Source organism: Pseudonaja textilis, chromosome 10 (assembly GCF_049901715.1).
Source record: "Pseudonaja textilis isolate UNSWEBS1 chromosome 10, rPseTex1.2, whole genome shotgun sequence".
In the NCBI taxonomy this organism is placed as follows: domain Eukaryota; kingdom Metazoa; phylum Chordata; class Lepidosauria; order Squamata; family Elapidae; genus Pseudonaja; species Pseudonaja textilis.
The window spans coordinates 10,573,038-10,595,726 of NC_141999.1; the positions used below are offsets into that span (position 1 = coordinate 10,573,038).

Sequence of the window (22,689 nt, forward strand, 5' to 3'; positions counted from 1 at the left end):
CAGGGGAGGAAAAGGCCCTGATTCCCTTCATTAGCTGCAGCTGGGAAAACAGGATTTTTAAAAGGCATTGCACACAGCACCTTGCTGGAAGCAAAGCATGAATTATCTTTGTTTGTCAAGTCTTGGCGTCCTCCCAACTGTGTGTGTTTCATTATCTTTTGAAGTCTGCAATTCCTTATCCTGCCCTGTCTTGTTAATTGCTGCAGCGTGGTTTGTGTTGGTTTTTATTTATAATTTATATGTACTTTGCGTTTGGGTGGCATTTCTTCCCTTTAAAAACTGTTCTTGGGAGATTTTTTTTCTCCAGCCAATGATAACTGGACATTGGGGGCCAAGTTGGAGGTATTAAAGGGACTTTACCTACTTTTGTGACTTTGTTGCTTTTGTGCCACACCCCAGGTCACCACAGAATATTTCTAGCTCAGGGCTGAAATGAGAGGTCCTTGGTGCTCTAGAAGCTTGGATGTTATCTTGCAGACATGTCATTACCCAATTTCCGTAACATCATCAGTGCTAATGCTATCAGATAATCTTAGTTTAGCTACTAGCCAACAATTTCATTTCTTCGAAGCTTGATCCCTACCTTTGTGGAAGGATCTTCATAGGACCGGAAAGGCCCTTTGAACATGACAATCCCATTCTGATAGAAGGTGATCGGAACCGAATCCAAGCGCTTCAACCGAGCTCCACCTGTAGTGTGTTTGATTTGGGACACACCTTCTCCAGCTAACACATTCAAATCTTTCAGATTCTTGAAAATCAAATCAAAATTGATTGGGGTTTCAGAAATGATGGCTTCACCTACACGAAAGGAGAAATGACTGTGAGAAGGCAAAGATAAGGCATAGTTCTGAATTTTAGTGCAAGCTCAGTATTTGAACTGCATCTTCGCAAAAGCAAAAGCAACATTCCAATGCAACCTTTCCAATCCCAAATGTGATATCCTCCGGATGTCCTCCTGACATGAATTCTGGGAACTGTAGTCTAAATACCCTTGGGGGGAGGGAGCAATAGTTTGGTAGACAGTGGCACACAAATGGAATTTTATTATCTGCATTTCTATAACAAAGGCATTGTTTTATTTGATAAGTTTCTCATCATATGCTACAGATATAGTGATGTTTCCCTCCTAGGGAAAGCACAGTCTAAAAAGTAAGATATGTTTGTGGCTTTTAAAAATGTTTTCTAAATTTCTACAATAATTATCACTGCACACCCTCCTCCAAAGGATCTGCAATATAATTTAAAAGTATATAATTAAAATAACCACAAAATTAAATTTAATTATAAACAACATAAATAAAATATTTAATATTTAGAAATCTGGCAAAATAATTTCAAAACTCATCTGAATAGAAAAATGAATGGAATAATTTCCTGAGGACTAAAAAGGCCAATTTTTGTTTCCTAGTATATAAAACAAATCAGCTTTGATAGGAGCAGTCAACAAACGCTTTCCTCCAAAACCCACCTGAAAGTCTTGCTCTTTGTTATCACAAATCTAACTATCAGCAGGATTGTTCCAAAGGTGCTTTTCACAAAGCAACTGGACTTTCTTGGGTTTTTTCCTTTAAGACATTTTGCTCTCATCCAAGAAGCTTCTTCAGTTCTGACTGAAGGGTGGGGACAACATTCAGTCAGAACTGAAGAAACTTCTTGGATGAGTAGCAAAATATCTTCAAGGAAAAAAACCCAAGGAAGTCCAGTTGCCTTTTGAAAACATCTTTCGGACAAACATAACCTGGATAATTGAGAATCGCCACAGACGTATCAGCAGGATTATATAATGAACATTGATGGGGAGAAGATATCAAAATACATAACTACTCTATGAAATTTTGCAAAGAAAAAAAAGATTATTTCCTCTTTCAAGAAACTGAAAGTATGTCTTTCATTATTCTTCAAATCAATAGAGAAAGGGGAGAAATGAGATTAAAATAAAAGATGACGTATATTTTCATGCTTCTTAAAAAAAGAAAATCATTCCTCCCAGTTAACCTGGTTTCCAAAAAGTTTTTGATGTCAGGCTTTCTTCTTCCTCTTGTGACTCCAGATCTCTCAAAGAATCAGGGTCTTCCCCAACCCAGATCAATCCATAGTCATTCAGAAAAAGCTTTATGGGAGAGGGAATAGAAAAGTTAGGGACAAGGAAATTGATAGTAGTTATTAATTGGTACATTAATCTTTTTATCTGCAATGACAACATATGTACATTCCAAGATAGAATAGGAAAATTAAAATTGCTAAAATTTGAAATTACTAATTTTCCTGAAAGTCAACTACTAGCAATAGCACTTAGACTTATATACTGCTTCACAGTGCTTTTACAGTCCTCCCTAAGCTGTTTACAGAGTCAGCCTATTGCCCCCAACAGTCTGGATCCTCATTTTACCCACCTCGGAAGGATGGAAGTCTGAGTCAACCTGGAGCCTGCTGAGATTCGAACTGCCAAATTGCAGGCAGCCAGCAGTCAGCAGAAGTAGCCTGCAGTACAGCACTCTAACCACTGTGCCACCATGGCTCATAAGGCCATTAACTAAGGCCATTTTTACGTAGGGAATTTTAATACATTTTAAAATGTTGTTTGGGAAGAGAATCACAAAGCCACCTCTGCAGATGCAGAGTCCTTCCTGTCTCTTCTTAATAGCAACAGAGAATGACATAAAGCAGGGGTGTCGAACGAATCCGGCCCACGGGGTACTTAGATATGGCCCACAGGGCTGCCCTGGAAACAGCAAAGGATCAGACCATGGTGCCTTTACCAGTGAAAATGGAGCTCACAGTACTCCCGAGCTCTGCTTTTGCTGGCAAAGGGGGCTGAAGGAGGCCATCGCAGCTGAAAACAGAGCTTAGGAGCCCATTTTCACTGGCAGAGCCACCATAGGCACCCCTGACACAAGTGACATTGAGCTGGCCACACCCATTCTGGCCACACACACACACCAGCCTCCCCCCAAGGTCAGACATAACCCTGATGTGGCTCTCAATGAAATCAAGTTTGACACTCCTGGCATAAAGGGTGGTGTTTGTGTGTGTCCCATCTTCTTTCCACTACTGTTTGCATGAGACACACTTTAGTTTTCCAGTTCAACAACTGTCAGTTTTCCTTGAATTCATGAAAAAGCTCAGATTCCTAAGGGGAAAAGGAAAAATTTTATTTCTTTCTATTATTTAGCTAACCTCCATTTCCCAAACCTGACGTTGCAGCTGAAGGCATAACGTTTCCAATTCCTCAACTCGGGTTGTCCCTGATGACGTTTTTTCTATAGGGAGGGGGAAAAAAAGAATTTGGAATTCCTTTTTCTTTTTAAATATCAAACCAAATGAAAAATCAATAAATGTTCTGATTCAGAACAGAAAATAAGACAAATTTATTTTGGGATATATATTCTTCATATTATTTTTCCACATTTCATCAGTTTCAGTTCTTAGTAGTCTACAAAGTCCTACAATCCATCTCTCTATTAATGCTAAGGATGAAATATGATCTCTTGTTTTGCATTTCCCATCTTTCCCAAGTCACTGCCTGCTGTTGAGGACTAAAAGAAAAGGAAGAGGAATATGACATTACCTGTTCTCTTCTGAAGGGTTTTGATCTGCTCCTCAAGTTCTCTGATCTTCTTATTCTGCCAGCCCAAAAGCAAAGGTCAAAGCAAGTTGCTTTTTATATTAATGCAAACTCAATTTGATTATTATAGACACAGAGCCAGACAATTTTCTGAAACTTGGAAAGCACATTAGTCCCCTGTCTGTTTTCATCTGCTACTATTCACATTTCATTTTCTGCATTGGAAAAATTATCCTATCCTTGACTATTTCTATTCCCCCTGACAGTGCAAAAGATCAGGACCCATACATTAACTTGCAGCACAAAAGATTTATTGCAGCCCACACACAAGAATTTAGTCAACTAATGGCCCACACTAAACTGGTGCTCAACAAGGGTCAAAGGAATTCAAGGAGGCTTGGAGCGTTTGTGGACACGTAAGTATTCTAAACTAATGACACATTTAACTCCACCCGCTAATCCTGCCTGCTCTTCTACGGTCAAATTTAAAACCAGCCATGGTGTTCCATAGTCCTGTGACTAATTCACAATATTGTTTGCTGGTTTATGGCAAAAACTGTCCATTCAAAGAATAGGTTCACTTAACAATTGCCTCACTTAACAACTGCCCCATTCACTTAACAACCACGTTTGCTTAACAACTACTATAAAAAAAATCAGAAATTTACTTCTGGTTATGTGGTGCCTTGACTTATAACCATAACAACATAAAACTGAATTTCTGGTCCTAATTACAGTCTTAAGTCAAGGAACTACCTGTACCTCTTTTCAAGTCATCTATTCAGCTTTTAAGACTGCAATTTTCCCTAAGTGCCCTGTCAAAGAAAACATTTCTGAGTATTAACTCCAAACATACCAATGTAAGAGCAACTATAGAGTAATGCCCTTTTAGCATACAGAGCTTTTTATTGTATCTTTTAAATTTCTTTGCACATCCTGTGCCAAATTATCTACATTTATTATCATCTGGTCTCTTTTAATGTGTTGTTTTGATCTTATTATATTACTTGTTTTATACTATTTTTATTGTAATCATGACTCTTCTTAATTTTGCTGTTTATCCTAATGAGGTATCTGCTACAAGCTGGCCTAAAAAAATTGCATAAAAAATTTAAAATAACAAAATGGTAAGTAAAATATTAACAAAATTTCAAGAGTTTCCAGTGTGAACCGTTACAAATAGTTCAAGGGCAATTCCTGCACTGGTTGTATTGTCACCTTCTCTTGGATTGCTTGTGCTTGGCTCTTGACTTTCCGCTCCAAAGAAGCAATCTTCTGCATCATAGAAGTCATCAATTCCATATCACTGGGAGCATTCCCTGAAGACATGAAATGAGCAGGACATGAGGATAATCTGGAGATGAGCCTTCATAGTAGCAATCAGTTTAAGGGCACTTTGTATTGCTCAAAAATGGGCCATACTTCCAGAAGACTTGCTATGTTGTCTGCATTGGCTCTTTATCTATATCAGTATCTCCACTTTCATGAGGAGAAGCTATCTGATTTCAGGGAGAAGGGCTGTTACTTGGTTTTGTTCTATACACAAAATTTAGGAATTCAAATTGTGGTCCCAATCTAACAGGAACCACGAAGTATTTTTAGCATAGGGACATGGGTCTCATTAAGTCAGCTTTTTAAACTGTACAGTGAATTATGATTAAACTTACTCTTACTCATTCTAAAGTGACTAATGTAAATGCTTATCATTACCCAGTACAGCTACATAATTCTATATCCAATTCTTTGACTCATACCAAGAATGGTTGATTGTGCTGTAGCTCCATTTGAGCAAGAAGGCAAATTAATTTGTACTGGAATTTGAGCTCCTGGCCCTAGAATTTCATCCATCATAGCAGCTTCATCTTCTGTGAATCAAAGGGATACACTATTATCAAGAGCAAAGCTATGATATTCTCTTTATTCTGCTGTGTGAGAGAGAGAGGGAGGGAAGGAGGGAGGAAGGGAGGGAGGGAGGGAGGAAGAGAGAGAGAGAGAGAGTCCCACGCTCTTCTAGCACTGATATTGTTACCTAGTTGGGTAATGAAACATCTGAAAGAAAACAACCAAGCTCAGAAAGCACCAAGGACTCTATTGTTTAGAAAGAAATATCCATTGCCACATGGTATCAATTGTTATCATTTTCCCCACACAGACTGATATAACAAAGTGAAAGACTGATTCAAAGCATTTTTTTCAGAAAACTGTATAGCACATTAAAACAGCATTAATTGCACCTACCATCTTTTGCTAATTGTCATCTATATGGGTGTAAAAGACAATCAGATCAAACCAATTTGTCAAATCAAGCAAGAACTTTCTTAGTTCCATATTTCCTATATATGTCCCAAAGGTTATTTTCATAGCGTTCTATAGTTTAATTGTTTCCTGGGAGATTTTTAAAAGCTTTATAGAAATATATAACATTAATGGTATGGTATTTAAACACCAGCAATTTTTATGAATCTGGGATGTAAAAATAATCCTATGGTTTATTAAACTATAAGAAACGCTTACAATGTTTACAACATGTATTTAAAATAAAAGATATGAAGCTTTGTTAATTTACCATTCTGGATATTTATCGGGGGTGGTCCTCCCTTTTTCCTAAAATCCAGAAACAAATGGAAGAAACAATTTAAAAAATAAAGAGGAAAATTCATTCAAATTATCATGTCAATATATCACATTTGCAATCACGTTTGTGGGGTTGCCATACGATTTATTCTTTGGAATGGTTTAGTTCTTCTTTTTAAGGAAGTTAGACCATATGCATAACTCAAACAATAATTTAGGATTTCCTGTAGGAATATGTAACATTAAAATAGGAAGAAATTAAAAAATATAAAACATCATGGCTAATAGTTTCAAACTGTAGTAAAACTGAATGAAACTAAGTGTATTAGAAACGTTTAACCTCTCCCAGGTAATGCTCTCACTAATGGAAGAAGCTTAAGGGCCATTTTAGTCATTCGAAAGAGGTAGGACTGTCTATCTGTTGTGATATTCGGAAGCCAAAATATGGGATTTTTTTTTCTACCACAGACTTAGATTATTTCCTCCAATAAACCCTCACTTACTCTGTTGGCTGCAACTGAAGTGGCATTCTGCGAATCTTGCCGAGAGAAGAGAAGGGAGATGACATTTTTTGTTTCTTGAACACAGTTTTAATTCCTAGATGGAGAAAAGAGATATAAACTTTTGGAGACCATTGTGTATGACCATTGTGTAAAATTATACTGTATTTGCTCAAAACAGCGAAAAAATATCCTCAGGTGAACTATATCATGATTACAACACATGAATACACGCTGGAATGCAAAAGAGTTAATAGTAGTGTCGGGCAATCCTGAAGTATAACTGTCTCTGCAGAAGATAAACACGAGCACTATTCTTTTTGAAGCAGTATCTGCCCACTAAATGGTAGACTTGATTCCAGCTTTTGCCAGTCTGGTGGTTATTACATATGTGAAATGACCGCTCCCATCATCCTTTAGATCATTATTAGCTATGAAATAATAGAAGAATTATTAGCTATGTTGGCTGTGAATGATGGATGTTGAATTCCAACACATTTGGAGGGTGCCAGAAGGTGGAAGGCCATTTCAGTCCACATAAGGAACATATTTCAGTGCAATCCACATATTCTAAAGTTAAATTTATCCCATCAGCACCAAACTGAGGAAAGATGTTTGACCTTTCTTGAAAACGTTACGACTTGCTCTTGCATGGGACCGCACTGCAGCCGAATACAACCCACCCCATCCTTGCACTCACCAAATGTGGGACCTCAACTTCCATAGGTTCCCAATGCTCCAACACCTCCAAAGAGCTCCCAGAGGAGAAAATGAGAATCAGCCTTATGCAAAATCCTTATCCTGAGATGAAGCTCCCTATTAAGGCCAGAGGGATTCCTTGGCTGGGTTCAGACAACCTCTTAGGCTAGGTGAGAAAGGCATGGGGGAATTTCAGCTTCAGCGCATGCTTTCAGGGACCCAGCCGAGGTCTGAGCCTTGTGAAGTCAAGGCTGTGTTTTATGGCAGAGGCCTCCAAACTTGGCAACTTGAAGCCTTGTGGACTTCAATTCCCAGAATTCTCCAGCCAGCATAGCTGGCTGGAGAATTCTGGGAGTTGAAGTCCACAAGGCTTCAAGTTGCCAAGTTTGGGGATCCCTGTTTTATGGGAACAGACTACATTAAGCAAATCCACCAACTGGGTACTGTTAGCTAAGGAGTCAGTTTCCAAGGCCCTTTTCTGCCATGGTCCGTTGGAATATCGCCATCTCCCCCACCTCCACCCCCAATTAAATTGCCCCCGTCCCTGTTGCACGGTCACACGGTCTTGAAAACTTGGCAGCCACCTCGCTGGGATGAGAACCAACGTGCCCCGCTAGTTTGGGGAGGCGCCGGGGATTTTTCTGAAGGTCTTTCGCGGGAATGAGGCGACCTCGTCAAGGACAGGTGGGAAAACGAAGCGCGCGCGGGGCGGGGGGGCTCCCGCTCCCAGCCTGGACTCACCAGTCCCCCCGGAGGCTTCAGAGAGGCGCCGCCATCTTGTTTACCGGCGGTTGCCTAGGCTACCGACCCCCGTTTGCGTTTCCCGAGACTACATTTCCCAACATTCCAAGCTCGGTCAACCGCCTTCCCTGTTCAGCTGGGCTTCTCCAAAAAGTGCGTTTCAAAAGGCAACTGGGCTTTCTTTAGTTCAGTTTTTCTTAGCATGTTTCTTAGCGCCTTTGGAACAACCATGGCCTGGATCAGGGGTTCCCAAACTTGGCAACTTTAAGACTTGTGGACTTCAACTCCCAGAATTCTCCAGCCAGCTGGCTGGAGAATTCTGGGAGTTGAAGTCCACAAGTCTTAAAGTTGCCAAGTTTGGAGACCTCTGGCCTGGATGATTGAGATTGAGAATCTCCATAGGGATTCAGCTTCTTCTTTGATGTATTTTGGCAGAGTTGTGAGAACGGAGCATCTCTCGCATCACTTGTATCTCCACTGTTGTTTTATTTTTGGAAGGGGGCCAGGAAGAGAAATCAATGCAGCCTTGGACGCCATCTGTCCCCTTCCAAATAGACAAGTGAACAGGTGTGTGTGTGTGTGTAGATGGATGGATGGATGGATGGATGGATGGAGTGGATGGAGAATATGCCATCAAGTCACTGTGGGCTCTTAACAACCACAGGGATAGATTTACTCCAAGATTATATGTTGCCAAGGGGATCCTTTGGGTCTTCCCCACAATTACCTCTACCTTGCTGCTGGTTGCCCTCTTCTGTTTCCTTTCACCTTTCCCAGCATTGGACCATTTTCCAGAGAGCTGGGTCTTCCGAAGTAGCATAAAAATAGCCTGCTCGTATGTCTCTGGAGTGACAATTCTGGACTGATTTGTCCAATGATGATCCTACCCCATACAATGCCAAATGTCTGGAAAGCCCAAACTGCCTATCCCAGATGAGAATGCCAAAAGCCAAACATTTTGTGTGTGTTCATCCCACGTACCCTGCCATAAATATAACGTTGGATTTATATAAATCTGTGGCATTGTGGCTTTTAAAAATCTTTTTTTTCTTCCTAAGACTGACTTTGTGCAAGCCTTTGTATTGTTTTCTCTGCAATGCTGTAAACAAGAGACTTTCTTTCAAGGAAGGTTTTGGCTATTGCTCCTGATGCACTGACTTTCGAATAGCACAAAGATAGATGAATTCACTTTATTAAAGCAAATGTTTTGGCACATCTGTATGCCATTTTTGTGTAGTCAAAAAGGACAAGAGAAAAAGTTGAAAATGAGAAGATTCCGCTAAATCAAACAACCAGCATCTAGCCTAGCATTGCCACAGTGGTTGATCAAGTGTCTTGGGGAAGCCCCCAAGCAAGTTAGACAAATGCAGTCTTCCTGTTGGCATTTTTCAGTTCCATGCAGAGGTGATATTCAGCAGGTTCTGACCAGTTCTGAAGAACCAGTCGTGCAAATTTTGTGTAGTTCGGAGAACCGGCAAATGCTACTTCTAACTGGAGATTTTACAGTATCCTTCCCCTGCCATGCCTACCAAGCCATGCCCACAGAACTGGTAGTTAAAAAATTTGAATCCCACCACTGGTTCCATGGTATTAAAAGGGTCTGAAAGTAACATAGAATCTCTAACCATTTTTTCAGGTTTATTGATCCGTCCCAATTTACAGTCAATATCAGTAGAGGGGAGCATGATTTGAAAATCATTCAGATTATTTCCTTTGCTATCTGCAGAAGCCTTAGCCCAGAAGCTGTTTAAAGTATCTGCAGATTAATAAATCTATTCATCTGTGTCTTTTTTTTTTCTGAGGAAGCTTGAAAAAAGCAGCTGCTTTAGAGATGTGCTGCATTCACACCCCTTGCATTCTGAAGAAACTCTTCTGATCATTTTTGAAGAATGCATAGTCCTACTGTTAATCAGGTGAGGGCCTAGGCCAGGGGTTGCCAATCTTAGCAATTTAAGACTTGTGGACTTCAACTCCCAGACTTCCTCAGCCAGCTGGCTGAGGAACTCTGGGAGTTGAAGTCCACAAGTCTTAAAGTTGCCAAGGTTGGAGACCCCTAGCCTAGAGCAGTGGTTCTTAACCTGGGCGATATCGCCCCGCAGGGGGTGATTTCATTTTTCAGGGGGCAATGGAACAAAAAGAGGCAATGCAGGGGTGAAAGAACGGAAGGGGGGTGATATGGGGGCGATGGAGCGAGAAGTTTTGAGGACACTTTTGATACTTTTTTTGTACAGTGAACAGCTGTATATCTGTCGTACAAAAACATCAGATTGCTCGCTATTAGTGGATTGAACTGTGTTTTAAAATGTTCTGTAAAAATTTTCTTTATGTCTTTTTAAGCCTTTTTACAGTGTGCATGAATATATATTTTCCTCAAATCTTAATTTAGTATCAGAGTTTTTGTCTTGAAATTCTTAGTTCCTGCATTACAGTTTGTTCTTATGCCCTTTTTATATATCTTTTTACATCTTAATATTCACTTGTAATTAAATCATTAAATGTTACTGTTATTTTCGGGCATTTCATTTTCTTGCAGTTGAATTTTGTTTTCAGTGGTCATTGCATTTAAGTGTCTTGAATAAATAAGATAATAATGAAACACTTGTATCATGAAGTTTGGGAGTAAAGTGATGGGTGGCATCAGAATTTTTCACACAGTTGAGATATGGGAAAAAGACTGGAAATAAATTATTTGCATCGCTATGTCCTGATGACAATTTTAAAGAAAATAAAAAACGTGTTTGCATAAATTGAAGAATTACTTCCCTGTGTTGTGACTGAGAGGTTATGTTGGGGGAGGGGGGCGATGATAACTTCCTTAATGGGTCAAGGGGGCGAATTCTTTCAAAAAGGTTAAGAACCACTGGCCTAGATCACTGATGCGGCATAGTGGTTAAAATGCAGTACTAGCTCACTGCTCACACCAGGAATCAGATCCTAACCTGCTGAAGGTTGACTCAGCCTTCCATCCTTCTGAGGTTGGTAAAATGAGGACCCAGCTTGTTGGGGCAAATACGCTGACTCTGTAAACTGCTTAGAGAGGGCTGCAAAAGCACTGTGAAGCAGTATATAAGTCTACGTGCTTTTGCTGTAAACACAAGTGTAAACACAAGTGCTCAAATTTAAAAAATGTTGTTATAACTTTGAATGGTCATCAAATAAATGGTGGTAAGTTGTGGACTACCTGTATATCGCACATGTGCATCTCTATTCTCCAGACGGAAAAATAAGATGGGCCTCCCTACTGCTGATATCCAATAATTTCTACTACTTCAGGTAGCTGCCTCAATCTGCCTATTGATAGGACCAGCCCTGTTAAGCATTAATTCTGTCACCAATGGCAGAGGACCTAAAATAATAACAGCTAAGGTTATCCCAAATGTGCTTTTTTCAAGAGGCAGCTGGACTTTTTAGTTCTTCTTTGAAGACATTTCACTTCTCATCCAAGAAGCTTTTTCAGCTCTGACTGGATTGTGGGGAATGGAAGGATTGATAAGGAAGTATCCATATACTTATGGATGAGAAGCAAAACATCTTTAAAATAAACGATAAAGTCCAGTTGCCTCTTGAAAAAAGCGCAACCATGACCTGGATGACTGAGGATCTCCATAGACATAACAGCTTAGGCAAATAAAATTCAATTTGACTTTTAGAGAGAGAGAAAAATCACAGCCAAATCAGTCCTCAGAAGAGAATATTATCATCAAGGTAAATTTCACTGATGTGGCAATATTGAGAGATAATCAAACTGATGAAAACCATCAGAGTAAGGAACAAAATACTAAGATTTACAAATTGAGGTAGAAAAATTATGGCGGGGGAAAAGAACCAGTTGTCACATCGATTGAAATGGGAGCTTTTGGCGCAATGACACAAGTTGCCAAACATTAGGAATTTTACACTTACTGGACTTGGCCCGCATTGATTTTTGGGAAACATGACAAGAGGCGAAATCATTGGAATCGTCCCCTGGTTCATTACATCGTCATATTCATTCAGAAGAAAGGAAGATGATTGACAGTTGTCGTGCCTGCAGATCCCTCCTTTCAGGCAATAAGATTTACAAAATGTCTATCTGTCCTCTGACGGATCAAAGGTTTGCTGTCCCTTGAATGCACTCCCATAAGCCAAGCTATTGCAGCTTTATTCTTCTAGGCAAGCAGATCAGCTCTGGATGTGTCAAAGGACCAACCATAATAATCCCCACCCATCATCATCCACACAAAAGCAAATCAGAAGACGCTGGTTGTGATTGGCAAGTTCCTTCTGCTTTTGCCTTAGCAGAAAACCTTCTGCATCTCTTCTAAGAAAGAGATTGCTTTTCCCAGACGCTCCAACCTTGAGAGCTGCAGAGACCTTAACCATGAAGGCCACTTTGCTCCTTGGTGCCATTCTCTTGGTGAGCCTGGTTATGGCTGATGAACAAGATAAATCTTCACTTGAAGGTAAAGATAAAGCTACACCTCAAAATACAACAGATGATAAGGTGAGTTGAATTAGAATCTTTGGTTATTTCAAACATCAGGCTTTTATTGAAGGAAATAGGTGTTTGTGAACTAGGTACAGGTTTTCAATGAGGGATATATTTCTTAGACGTTCTACTAAACGTGGAAGAACTGATTTCCAAGCAATAATCCATAAGACTTCAATGGTTTATGCTTCATAATTGGTATTAGTGGATTTCTACTAAGGATGAAATTTCCCTAAGTTATATAGAACTTATTTGCTAACTGTTTGTAATGCCAAACAGCCTTTCTCACACATGCTGTGTTGTGATTTCTACTGACATAATTGTATTTTTATTTAAGACTGGGTAGATGATAGATGGATGGATGGATGGGATGATACCATAGATGGATGAGATGATGGATGGATGGATGGATGGATGGATGGATAGATAGATAGATAGATAGATAGATAGATAGATAGATAGATAGATAGATAGATAGATAGATAGATAGATAGATAGATAGATAGATACCAAACTGTCTACCATCCTATTGGGATTGCTAGTTGGCCTTTGAAAACTCCTATTTCTGTATCTTTTGGGGGGAGGGAACTGTTGAAAGTTTGTAGATAAAGTAGCATACTATAAATAAGGTGATCCTTATTTATAAAGATCAAAAATAATTACCATAGTCAGTTGGCAAAAAATGGCATATCTTCATTCCAGTTTCCAGAGGGAATCCTGTTAAATTTTTGCAAATGCATCAAACTGTATTCTCCCATTTGGACTATTCTCTTTTCTGTTTTTTTCCTGACTTTTCTGCTCCTCCTTCCTCTTCTCTATGTCTCCATAAGCTGTTCAGAGCATCCTCCCTAGTGGGTTTTTGCAAGCAGACTATACCTACCAAGGCTTCCTTGTTTTGGGGGGCAGAAATCTACTACCACATGGTTTTATTCCCCCTCTATTTCTTTGCTGCCATCTGGTGGCCATTCCCATGGTTGGATGCTTTGTCCAGTCCAGTAGACCAGAGTACTTGGCAATTATTTTGACTTACTGAGCACAAATTCATCCATCTACCCTAGGACTGTTTCACATCCCATTCAAGTCAAAGCACTGAGCACATGTGTCCTATCATTTTAGTACTTCATAAAGTATTCCAGGTTTTATAAATTCCAGTGCTGGTCCTTTGGGGTCAACTTTTGGTTAAAATGATGTGTGCAATATGGACTAAGAGACAATCAGGTACCTTCCTCCTTTTTTCTGGCTTAACATATCTCATAAAAATAGCAGCCATGTTGCCTTGTATTCAGTCTGCTCAAACATATACAATTCCTTTTCTGAACATCATATGGTATATTTATATAGAATATACATGGCATTTAGCAGAGAACACTGGAGGGCTTACCTAAGCCATGATGACTTCCTCTCTCCTCACGGCTTATAAAGGAATATTTACCATTATCCTAATCAACTTTTAAAGCAGACTGCTTTAGAGCCAAATCATCCTTCAACAACATAGCAACAGACTGTTTCCAGAGATGGCCATACTTAAAGAGTTAGAACGTGTGCCCACTTAGCTAACTGCAGTTAAATTCTAGAAAACTCATCCTGACTCAAAATTCATTTCTTACAGAAACTCAAACAAAATTTCTTTCTGGTGCACTATTTTTCCAGCAATTAAATTCAGCCTCTTGGAAATACAGCACACCAGAAATGAATGTGTCTTCATAATTATTATATTTGAACAATGTTTTGAACAATCTTTTTTTAAAAAATCACATTGGCTGTGTTCCTGTAACACGTAGCCAAACAAGTTGCCTTATAGCTTAAGGTGGTGACTGTAAGGAGATCATTTGGGTTTGGTTAAGCTGTAGTAATTTATAAAATACGAATCGTGGTTTACCGTGTACTTACAACCCTAAGACTGCAGAAGGAAGCTGTGGTATTCATGAGCAATTAACTGAAATGAAAAAGATCTATTTGCTATTATTTTAGACACAAACCTATATACGGTATGATTTGCCTTTCACTTTTGGAGAGAAACAAGAATTTGAAGTAACCCCATTGTGTTCATTAACTTTCAGTTACCCTAGTTTAACCCACTAGATAATGCACAGAGAAAACACTCGTTTCCTCACTGTGGGTGTCAGTTAAGAATTTATTCTTTGACTCATTTGACCTCAACCTGCAATTTCTTCAGTTTTATTCTAAATGTTCAAGATTCATTGTATGCAATGCCTGCATTTTTAAAATTAGGTTTACACACACTGCAACTACTGTCATTTAAAAATAACTTAATCTGGTTCCTATTCTATTCCATTCTTTTATTTTATAACTTAGGTATGGTGTGCATGTACACATTTTTTTTTCCTTTTCCACCACATCCAATTCTCAGGCTATCTGGACAAGTCCCTGCAGTTTTCTTCGCAAGGGTTTTCAGATGTTCCTATGGCTGAGAGAATGTGAATGGCTGCCCTTATGCCTAAGGCTGGACTACAACTCACCATCTCCCAGTTTCTTCTGATAGCCTGGTGCTTTAATTACTACTCCAAACTACTTTGTCACACGTTGCAGCCATTGCGCTGACTGTTTTCTTTTGTGGCTGTACAGTTGGACATACTAGACAGTCACTTATCTGAAATAGTATAGATTCTCCTGCTTGAGAACGGGGCTGGACTAGAAGACCCCAAGTTTCCAGCTCCTATTCTGTTCTGTTCTGTTCTGCTCCTTAACAATGGAAATTCTGGTCCCAAGCTTTTGAATTTATCACTCCAAATCACTATTCAGAAAATAATGTCCAGCAAGACAAGGACCTCACCGATTCTTCTCTAGTCAATCCAGCCAGTTCTTAACTTATCTTGAAGGGCAAACTGTTCTCCATCATTCACAAACTTCCAACACTTTTTGCAAGATTTACCATAACCTGGCTGTGTTTTCATATGTCTCAGACTTGATATTCAATAGAACTCAAAACATCATTTTTAACATTGTGACAATTTGGTCACATGTCAAGAAAGATGTTAAAAGAGGGTGGATTCACACAACAGGCCCAATCCAGGCAGCTACAAACTTAAGAACTGTTGCATTCGTACTATTTGACCAAATCTAGGCTTGATTAGTTTTAACCTTGGTTAGACTTTTGTGAGTTGGCCATGTTATGTTAACGTAGACTATTTGGCTGGTTTATGACCCATTGTGTTGGGCCAAGGCAAAATATGGAAAATATTCTGTTGCTTAATTTTCCTTTCGAATCAGCTAAACACAGCGGCCATGATTAATGTTGTTGTTTTTTTCTTTTTTGTACAAGCAGATGTGTTTATTGGGTTCTTCAAAAAAAAAAAAAAAAAAAACCCAGCAAATCATTTAGTGTCAGGATAGCAGAAGCAAATGACCTTGCTGTTATTGCTGGCTAAAAATTAGAAAGTCAATACGCTTGCAGTATCTAATTTACACTGGGTAGCAGGATTAGCACGGTTTCATTGTGTTTCATCTTAAAAAAATGGGAAGGAAGGAACAGGTGCAGATCAACTTTCTCAAGATTCGATCTTCCAGACCTGCTAAATTTTACCAACATGACCAACTGCTACTATTCTGGGAGTTAAATTTAATCAACACAGCATTCTCTGATGTCGGTAAAGCATGGAGCAGATAAATGTTACTTCTGTACAAACAAATCAATTCATATTGCTGCCCAAAAGGAGGCATTTATAAGGTTTTAATATCTAGCTGGTCTGCTGCCTTGCACTAAATGTCACTTATTTTTAAAAATCATCATTATTATATTTATGTTGCTCTGTGCTACTGCCAAACAGCCTTATAAAGTACATTAGGCTGAATCCAAATCCCATCACAACAGAAGAAATCTTTCGAAGGTTTTCATGGACTATCTGACTGATTATTTGAGTGTGGACCACCTACCCTTTAACATTTGAATTGTGTCCAAAAACTAAAACTTCCAAGCATTAAATCATATCTATGCTCACAATAAAGATTATATAATCAATTAGAGCTTGGCCGACTTCTTTCGAATTCAGGTACAATTGTGCAACCTTCTGCTACTTCTAGATACCTCTTGCTCTCCCAAAATCTCATTGATTTCAGCGTGGTCTGAGATTTCAACATTTCATTTCCGTCCGAGAACTTTATTTTAACATTTCAGAGAATGTCTGCTCAAATTAGTTCACAGTTCAAACCAAACCAATTCTATCGTCCTAGGTTTGGGGTGACATTCGTTTCCTTGGAGATACATTTCTTAAAACATTCCTTTCAGCTATTTCTGCATTTTCTTTTCTGTACACTAAAATAAGATGCAGGAACAGGAAACCATAGCTTCTTCAAGTTCAAATGTGTCCGTTGCAACAGTGGCATTGGTTTAACTCAGAGGTCTCCAAATTGGGAGTTGAAGTCCACAAGTCTTAAAATTGCCAAGTTTGGGGATCCTTGGTTTAACTGATAACTTAAGCAACTGGTGCAGGGATCTGGGCAGTGGGGAACATAACACATTATGAAAGTATAAACAGAATTTTAATTAACCCTTGGAACACAATGAGACAAAGTTAGGAGGTCTGTGACGAGCATGGCATGGAGACCATGGGGACAACAGATGTCTTAAGTAGGCATTCCCTGTGCAGAGTCTAAAAAAAATTCTTCCCAAAGGAATCATGCGTGTTTTCATGTTCCAGTTAAGATTCATAGAGTTGTTTGACCCAGGGTGAGGGCGATTCACAACAATCTGCTTTTTCCACAATTTTTCCATGTATCTACCTGCTTTGAATATTCTTGTGCATTTTTTAGATATGGTGAGATTTGGAGAGTTGGAAGCACATGGAGTTTTGAAGCTAGATGCACTTAGATGTTCTTTTTCAGACCTTATTTAAAATGCACAATGAACTCTGAGTTGAGTGGCACACCCACTTCCTCCTTGTGGTTTGGATCTATCTGTCCTGCAGTCAATGTTCGCCTAGACTTTTAGCTTTAATGGAGTGGCTTAAAGGGAACCCTAAAAAGTATCCTTTCCATATACAGTGCTACCCCAATACTCCTGCTTAATTGGTTCCAGGATGAGAACCAAAAACAATGAGTACCAAGCAATTTTTTCCCATAAGGAACAGTGAGTCACAAGGCAGCCGACACCGACACGTTCTAACTTGTGCATTGACTACCAAATTAACGATGAATACCGGGACAAAAATTTTCATGTCAAAATGCATTGAGTACCAAACGCGATGAGTTTCAAAGCCATTGAGTACCAAGGTACCACTGAATTTCCTATAAAAAATTCTTTTCTGTTTTTTTTAAACTTTTGCTTCTCTAATCATATTAGAATATCTTAGGTATTGTTAGGAGGGGAGGAGGAACAGATGTTAACAATATTTGGGAGCAAATGTTCCATGTTCTTCTATTTTGCATACGTTTCATTTTCATTTTATTTTTAAATTTTGCATACCACCCATCTCACTTTCCAAAGCTACTCTGAACAGTCTGAAGACCTCTCTCTCTACTCTGGCAGCATAAATAGATGTCAAATGTATGTGTATATACAGGACAAACATATATTCCAGCTCTATGAATGGGGACATGTGTCAGTGAATAAACTAATTGTTAGTGTAGAGGTTTGTGGACACCCTATTTGACCCAATATAAAACATCTTTCTCAATTTCTCTTTCAGAAGTCCACTGGCATAATGGTGTCTGAGAGCCCAGTTTTCATTTTGCTGCCACTGATGTGGATGGTGGTCCATCTTCTTCACATGTAATGAGCTTCACTTTTCATGAGAACATGAAGGCTCATCAATCCTACCCAAGTTTAAGAAACGGAGCTCTTTTCCATTGCTAATTGCTTAATAATCCAGCATCCTGCTCTTGCTGCAATTACTCCAACATGTTGGACTAGCCATGATTTCATTGCATCGGCCAGCTAAACGAGGAAATGAAAAGAAAGCCAGGAAAATGTCTGATGTCAATACTCAAGTACATGCATTTGTTTGTAATGTTACATATGACTGTCATTGTTCAGAGGAAATCTGTGTAAGAAGAGCTATAAAATATCTCAGATGCATCTTCTGTGCCTGAGAGAAATAATCCAGATCATACTTTCCTACAAAAGGCACAAGATCCTTCTGCAGAGGAAGAGACATAAGCCACACATGCCTGTCATCCATTATGGTGTCCATCCGACTGATGCTCTTTTATATTTGGCCTCCCAAGTGACTATGATGTCACCCCTGGAGAAATGATTATATCTTTTTCCATGAATCCACCTTGTGAGAATCCTTCTCTTGTCTCAAAGAAAGAAGTAATTCCTCCATCCAGGAGGCTTCATCTTGAGCTCCAGCTTTTCAATACAAGAATACCAGTAAAGCAAGATCTAGTGTGGTGGTTCCACCAGATTATCCTTCTTTAACAGCACAGGAGAGGACTTGAAGTAACCAAACATATAGAATGTCTTTGATTGTAACTGCACCTACGTTTATGTGAAATGTAATCAGAGGTTTTGCATTTGGCCATTTACAGAATGTAAACAGCTCAAAGTGAAAAGAATAACATAAGATACAAGTTTGTTTTATAAATAGGTTGCTGTCACCATCTGTAATATATATGCAGGTTGATTTAAATAAAAGCTTTTTGGCTAGCTGGCAATCCTGTCTTTTTTAATTGTCTGGGCTATTTAAGAAAATCCTTCAAGGCAAGGCTATTTAGTTAGTTTCACAGAAGAGCAAAATAACTGTAAATTCTTTGAAGAAAGTAAGGCAAAGACAGGGCAAACCCTACATCAGGGGTGTCAAATTCAAGGCCCGAGAGCCGGCTCACAGGGTGCTTAGATCTGGCCCATGGGGCCGCTCTGGAAACTGCGAAGGACCAGCCCGCGGTGTCTCTGCCAGCGAAAATGGAGCTTGTGGAGCCCTGCAAGCGCTGTTTTCACTGGCAGAGGGCAGCAGGAGGCCGTCATGGTTGAAAATGGAGCTCGCAAGCCTGTTTTCGTTGGCAGAGCGCTCAGGCCCCCACAGACGCCCCTGACACAAGTGATGTTGAGCTGGCCACGCCCATCCTGGCCATGCCCATCCTGGTCCCCAAAGGTCAATCACAACCCTGAATGCAGCCCTCAATGAAATCGAGTTTGATGCCCCTGCCCTAAATGGTGGGTTTCATGGCATGTATATCAGTCTGATCTCACCTTATAAAAATTTCTAAATTCTTTGGGCAGCTCATAGGGATATAAAAAGATTGGACTGAGTAGAAAGAGACTACTATGTCCTATGACTTGGACTTTATTGTCTTCTATAGTATTTACCTTAATTAAGCAGCTGTGTCTCTATTGGCTCACCCTAAGCCTCTGGCCTACTTTTTCATCCTTGGCAAGTTTAAAATGTGTGGGTTTCAATTCCCAGAATTCCCCAGCCAGCAAAGCAAAGCTGGCTGGGGAATTCTGGGAGTTGAAGTCCACATATCCGAAACCTGCCAAGGTTGAGAAACACTGGTAAAACACCAAGATCTTTTCCACATTTATGAACTAGATTCCTATATTTTTTCACCCCAGAAGCCGAATTTCATATATATATATTTCCTGCTAAATTTTATCCTGTTGTTTTTATTGGCCATTCTGAATCTTTTTGAATATTCTCTTTCTCTTCCAAAGTGTTGATCCTTCCTCTTAATTTTACAACATCAGCAAGTCTGATAACCATTTCCTCAACTCCTTCATCCAGGCCATTAATAAAAATGTGCCCATGGTATCATTTCATTCAGTACTGCTCTTCAAGCTGATGTGGAGTTATTTATTATGTATACATGAAATCAGTACAGTATGCATAAAAAGTGAGTATACATAAATGAATCCATTGGGATGACAGTCATCCTTGCAAGCAGAGAGTCCCACAGTGTGCGAACCCTTTTAGTAATTCTTTGCAAAAGTCCTATCTGCTTTTCAGTTCTGGACAGAAAGATTTACAGGGTCTCTCCTTCCCCCGATTGCTTTTATTTCTATTTGTAGATGGAAACAATTCCCAAGTCTCTGTTCCAATGGCGTTCAAGCTCTTCTTTTTAGCAATTCTTTCTTGCAAAATTACTGCTTGCTTTTTCAGCTCTAAACCAGGGCATGTGTTTAGATTTATTTGTTATTTGCATTTGTGGTGGGTTTTTTTTTTTTTTTGTATTTATAGTATATGTAGTATTATCTGTATTTATATTTGTCAGGCATTTATCTGGAATAGTATAGGGTCCCCTGCCTGAGCAGGGGAGTGACTAGAAGACCTCTAAGGGCCCTTCCAACCCTAGGTTCTATTAGAACTCAAACAGGAGTCAGTATTTCTTCCCCTCCAGTCTTAGAGACCTCTTAGGGACCTTCTGAGACCTCACCAATTTCTGGAGACAGTCTTGTATCACATCATATTTCATTTGTATATATGTCCCTGGAGGCTCCCTGATTAACTATTTTACATTTTCAGTAGACTGACGTATCCTACTAACAATAAAAGTGCAATCCCGAAATTAATCCGAAATTAATGTTATTTCAGATTTAAGCTCTAAACGTCTGGTTATTGTTTAAGACAAATTTGCCTCCCCCTTTTTTTTCGCCTTATTTATTGACTGTGTTCCTACTTAAACTGGCAAAAAAACAATGCTATTGTAGGGGGTTGGGGCTGTTGTTGCTTTTTTTGCAAACATTCTGCAGCTTCTGAGGGTGTCAAGATGACTAGAACACCTGCTCATTTTACAGAGTCTCCTCAACTCCTAGTGACAGCCGCAAAGCCTACAACGCTAGTAATCTTACACCCACTGAGCTGAACAATGCACCATCCAGGAAGTGGGTAATTTTTTCTGCCTTCAGGTCTTATCACCATCAGTTCTTGGAGAGGGGAGAGGAGGGCATCGAACCACTCATTTTGTGACTGTGTGCGTACATGGGGTTTCTGGTGCTGATTTCATAGGTTGGAGACAAACCCTGCCTTTTGGAATTTCATGTTCAGCTGCAAAGCAAAATGGGGAAGATTTAAGAAAAACCAAGAGGCCGATACAACTAAGCATAATACAGTGGAAGTTCTTCTTTGGCATGTATTTTGTTTCAAGGTTCAAAACAGGATGTATGTGTTCCTCACCCACTCTGCTGTGATACATCATGCTCCGTTTGCCTATAAAACATGTGAACCTGATGTTTCAGATAAAGATAGGAAACCGTTTCCTCTTCTCTACCACAAACTGCTTACCTCAGTCTTACTTCTTCTCTGTCTTCATGGACGCAATGGGAAAGGAAGTGCCGCCTTTCAATTACTTTGATTATCCCCCCCCCGTGAACACACGCACACCGAGCATTAAGCAGCCTCATTAAGCCCTGGAGAAAACCTCACAAACTTTATAGCCAGAACAGGTTCATCCATAAAGTCATTTCCCATTTGCACCCAGCCACAATATCAACATGCCCTGACAACACGACGTTGCCTCCTTTCTGCTTCATAGCCTAGGAGAAAGCCGTAGGAACCCCTTAGCTGCACACAATAAAGTCTGTCTTCTTGTTCCGGTACCATTCAAAATCAACATCAACATGTTAGACTTTGTCATTCATTAGTTAATGGAGAATATTCACGAATATTCAGGGCCTAAAGCAGAGGCAATTAAAGAGGAGCAGGAATCAGAAACAAACCCACTACAGCAGTGTTTCTGATGCTTGGCAACTTTAAGATATGTTGACTTCAATTCCCAGAATCCCCTAGCCTAGTGGTTCTCAGTCTTTTCTTCACCACAGACCTCCCCTTAAATACCTTTTGTGACCAAGAACCTTGGCTACAGACCCCCAAGACTTAACTCAATATTTAAATCATAACATTTCTTCAAGCCTTTGTGGACCCCCTGTGATGAAATCACACACACACACACACACACACACACACACACACACACACACTCCAAGAGATCCATGAAGCATAGATTGAGAACTGCTGCCCTAGCCAATATGCTGGCTGGGGAATTCTGAGAGTTGAAGTCCACACTTGAGAAAGACTGCTCTGCAGGATGCTTCTACAGTAATGGAATTTCTCCACAGCACATTCCACAACTGCATCGATTTCTGTGGGTTCAAGGACATGCAAAGGCTTCCAAATTCCTTCTTCTCAACTGTTTGATCCTTAAAGTATTCCAAAGGGTGTGTCATAACCGGTTCCACACATCAA

The 22,689-nt window shown here is 39.6% G+C and overlaps 1 protein-coding gene and 1 long non-coding RNA gene across 5 annotated transcripts in view; one reads left to right on the forward strand and one right to left on the reverse strand.

Moving 5' to 3' along the window:
* UBXN11 (UBX domain protein 11) overlaps positions 1 to 12,136 on the reverse strand; it is a 29,734-nt gene extending 17,598 nt beyond the window's left edge. Inside the window, exons 1-9 of one of the 4 annotated variants that reach the window (XM_087939666.1) lie at positions 11,986 to 12,136; positions 6,646 to 6,739; positions 6,135 to 6,172; positions 5,323 to 5,433; positions 4,787 to 4,887; positions 3,572 to 3,626; positions 3,181 to 3,263; positions 1,999 to 2,113; positions 584 to 801 (exon numbers count right to left, since the gene is read on the reverse strand). In XM_087939666.1, coding sequence (XP_087795792.1) covers positions 584 to 801; positions 1,999 to 2,113; positions 3,181 to 3,263; positions 3,572 to 3,626; positions 4,787 to 4,887; positions 5,323 to 5,433; positions 6,135 to 6,172; positions 6,646 to 6,739; positions 11,986 to 12,001 — 831 coding nt within the window. In that variant the 5' untranslated portion in view covers positions 12,002 to 12,136. The other 3 variants (XM_026702556.2, XM_087939667.1, XM_087939668.1) reach the window with 3 other exon arrangements.
* Positions 12,075 to 19,165, forward strand: LOC148124899 (uncharacterized). Its single transcript, XR_015744767.1, has 2 exons — positions 12,075 to 12,565; positions 18,196 to 19,165. It is a non-coding gene; the product is annotated as an uncharacterized LOC148124899 (long non-coding RNA).
* The last annotated feature ends 3,524 nt before the right edge of the window (positions 19,166 to 22,689 follow it).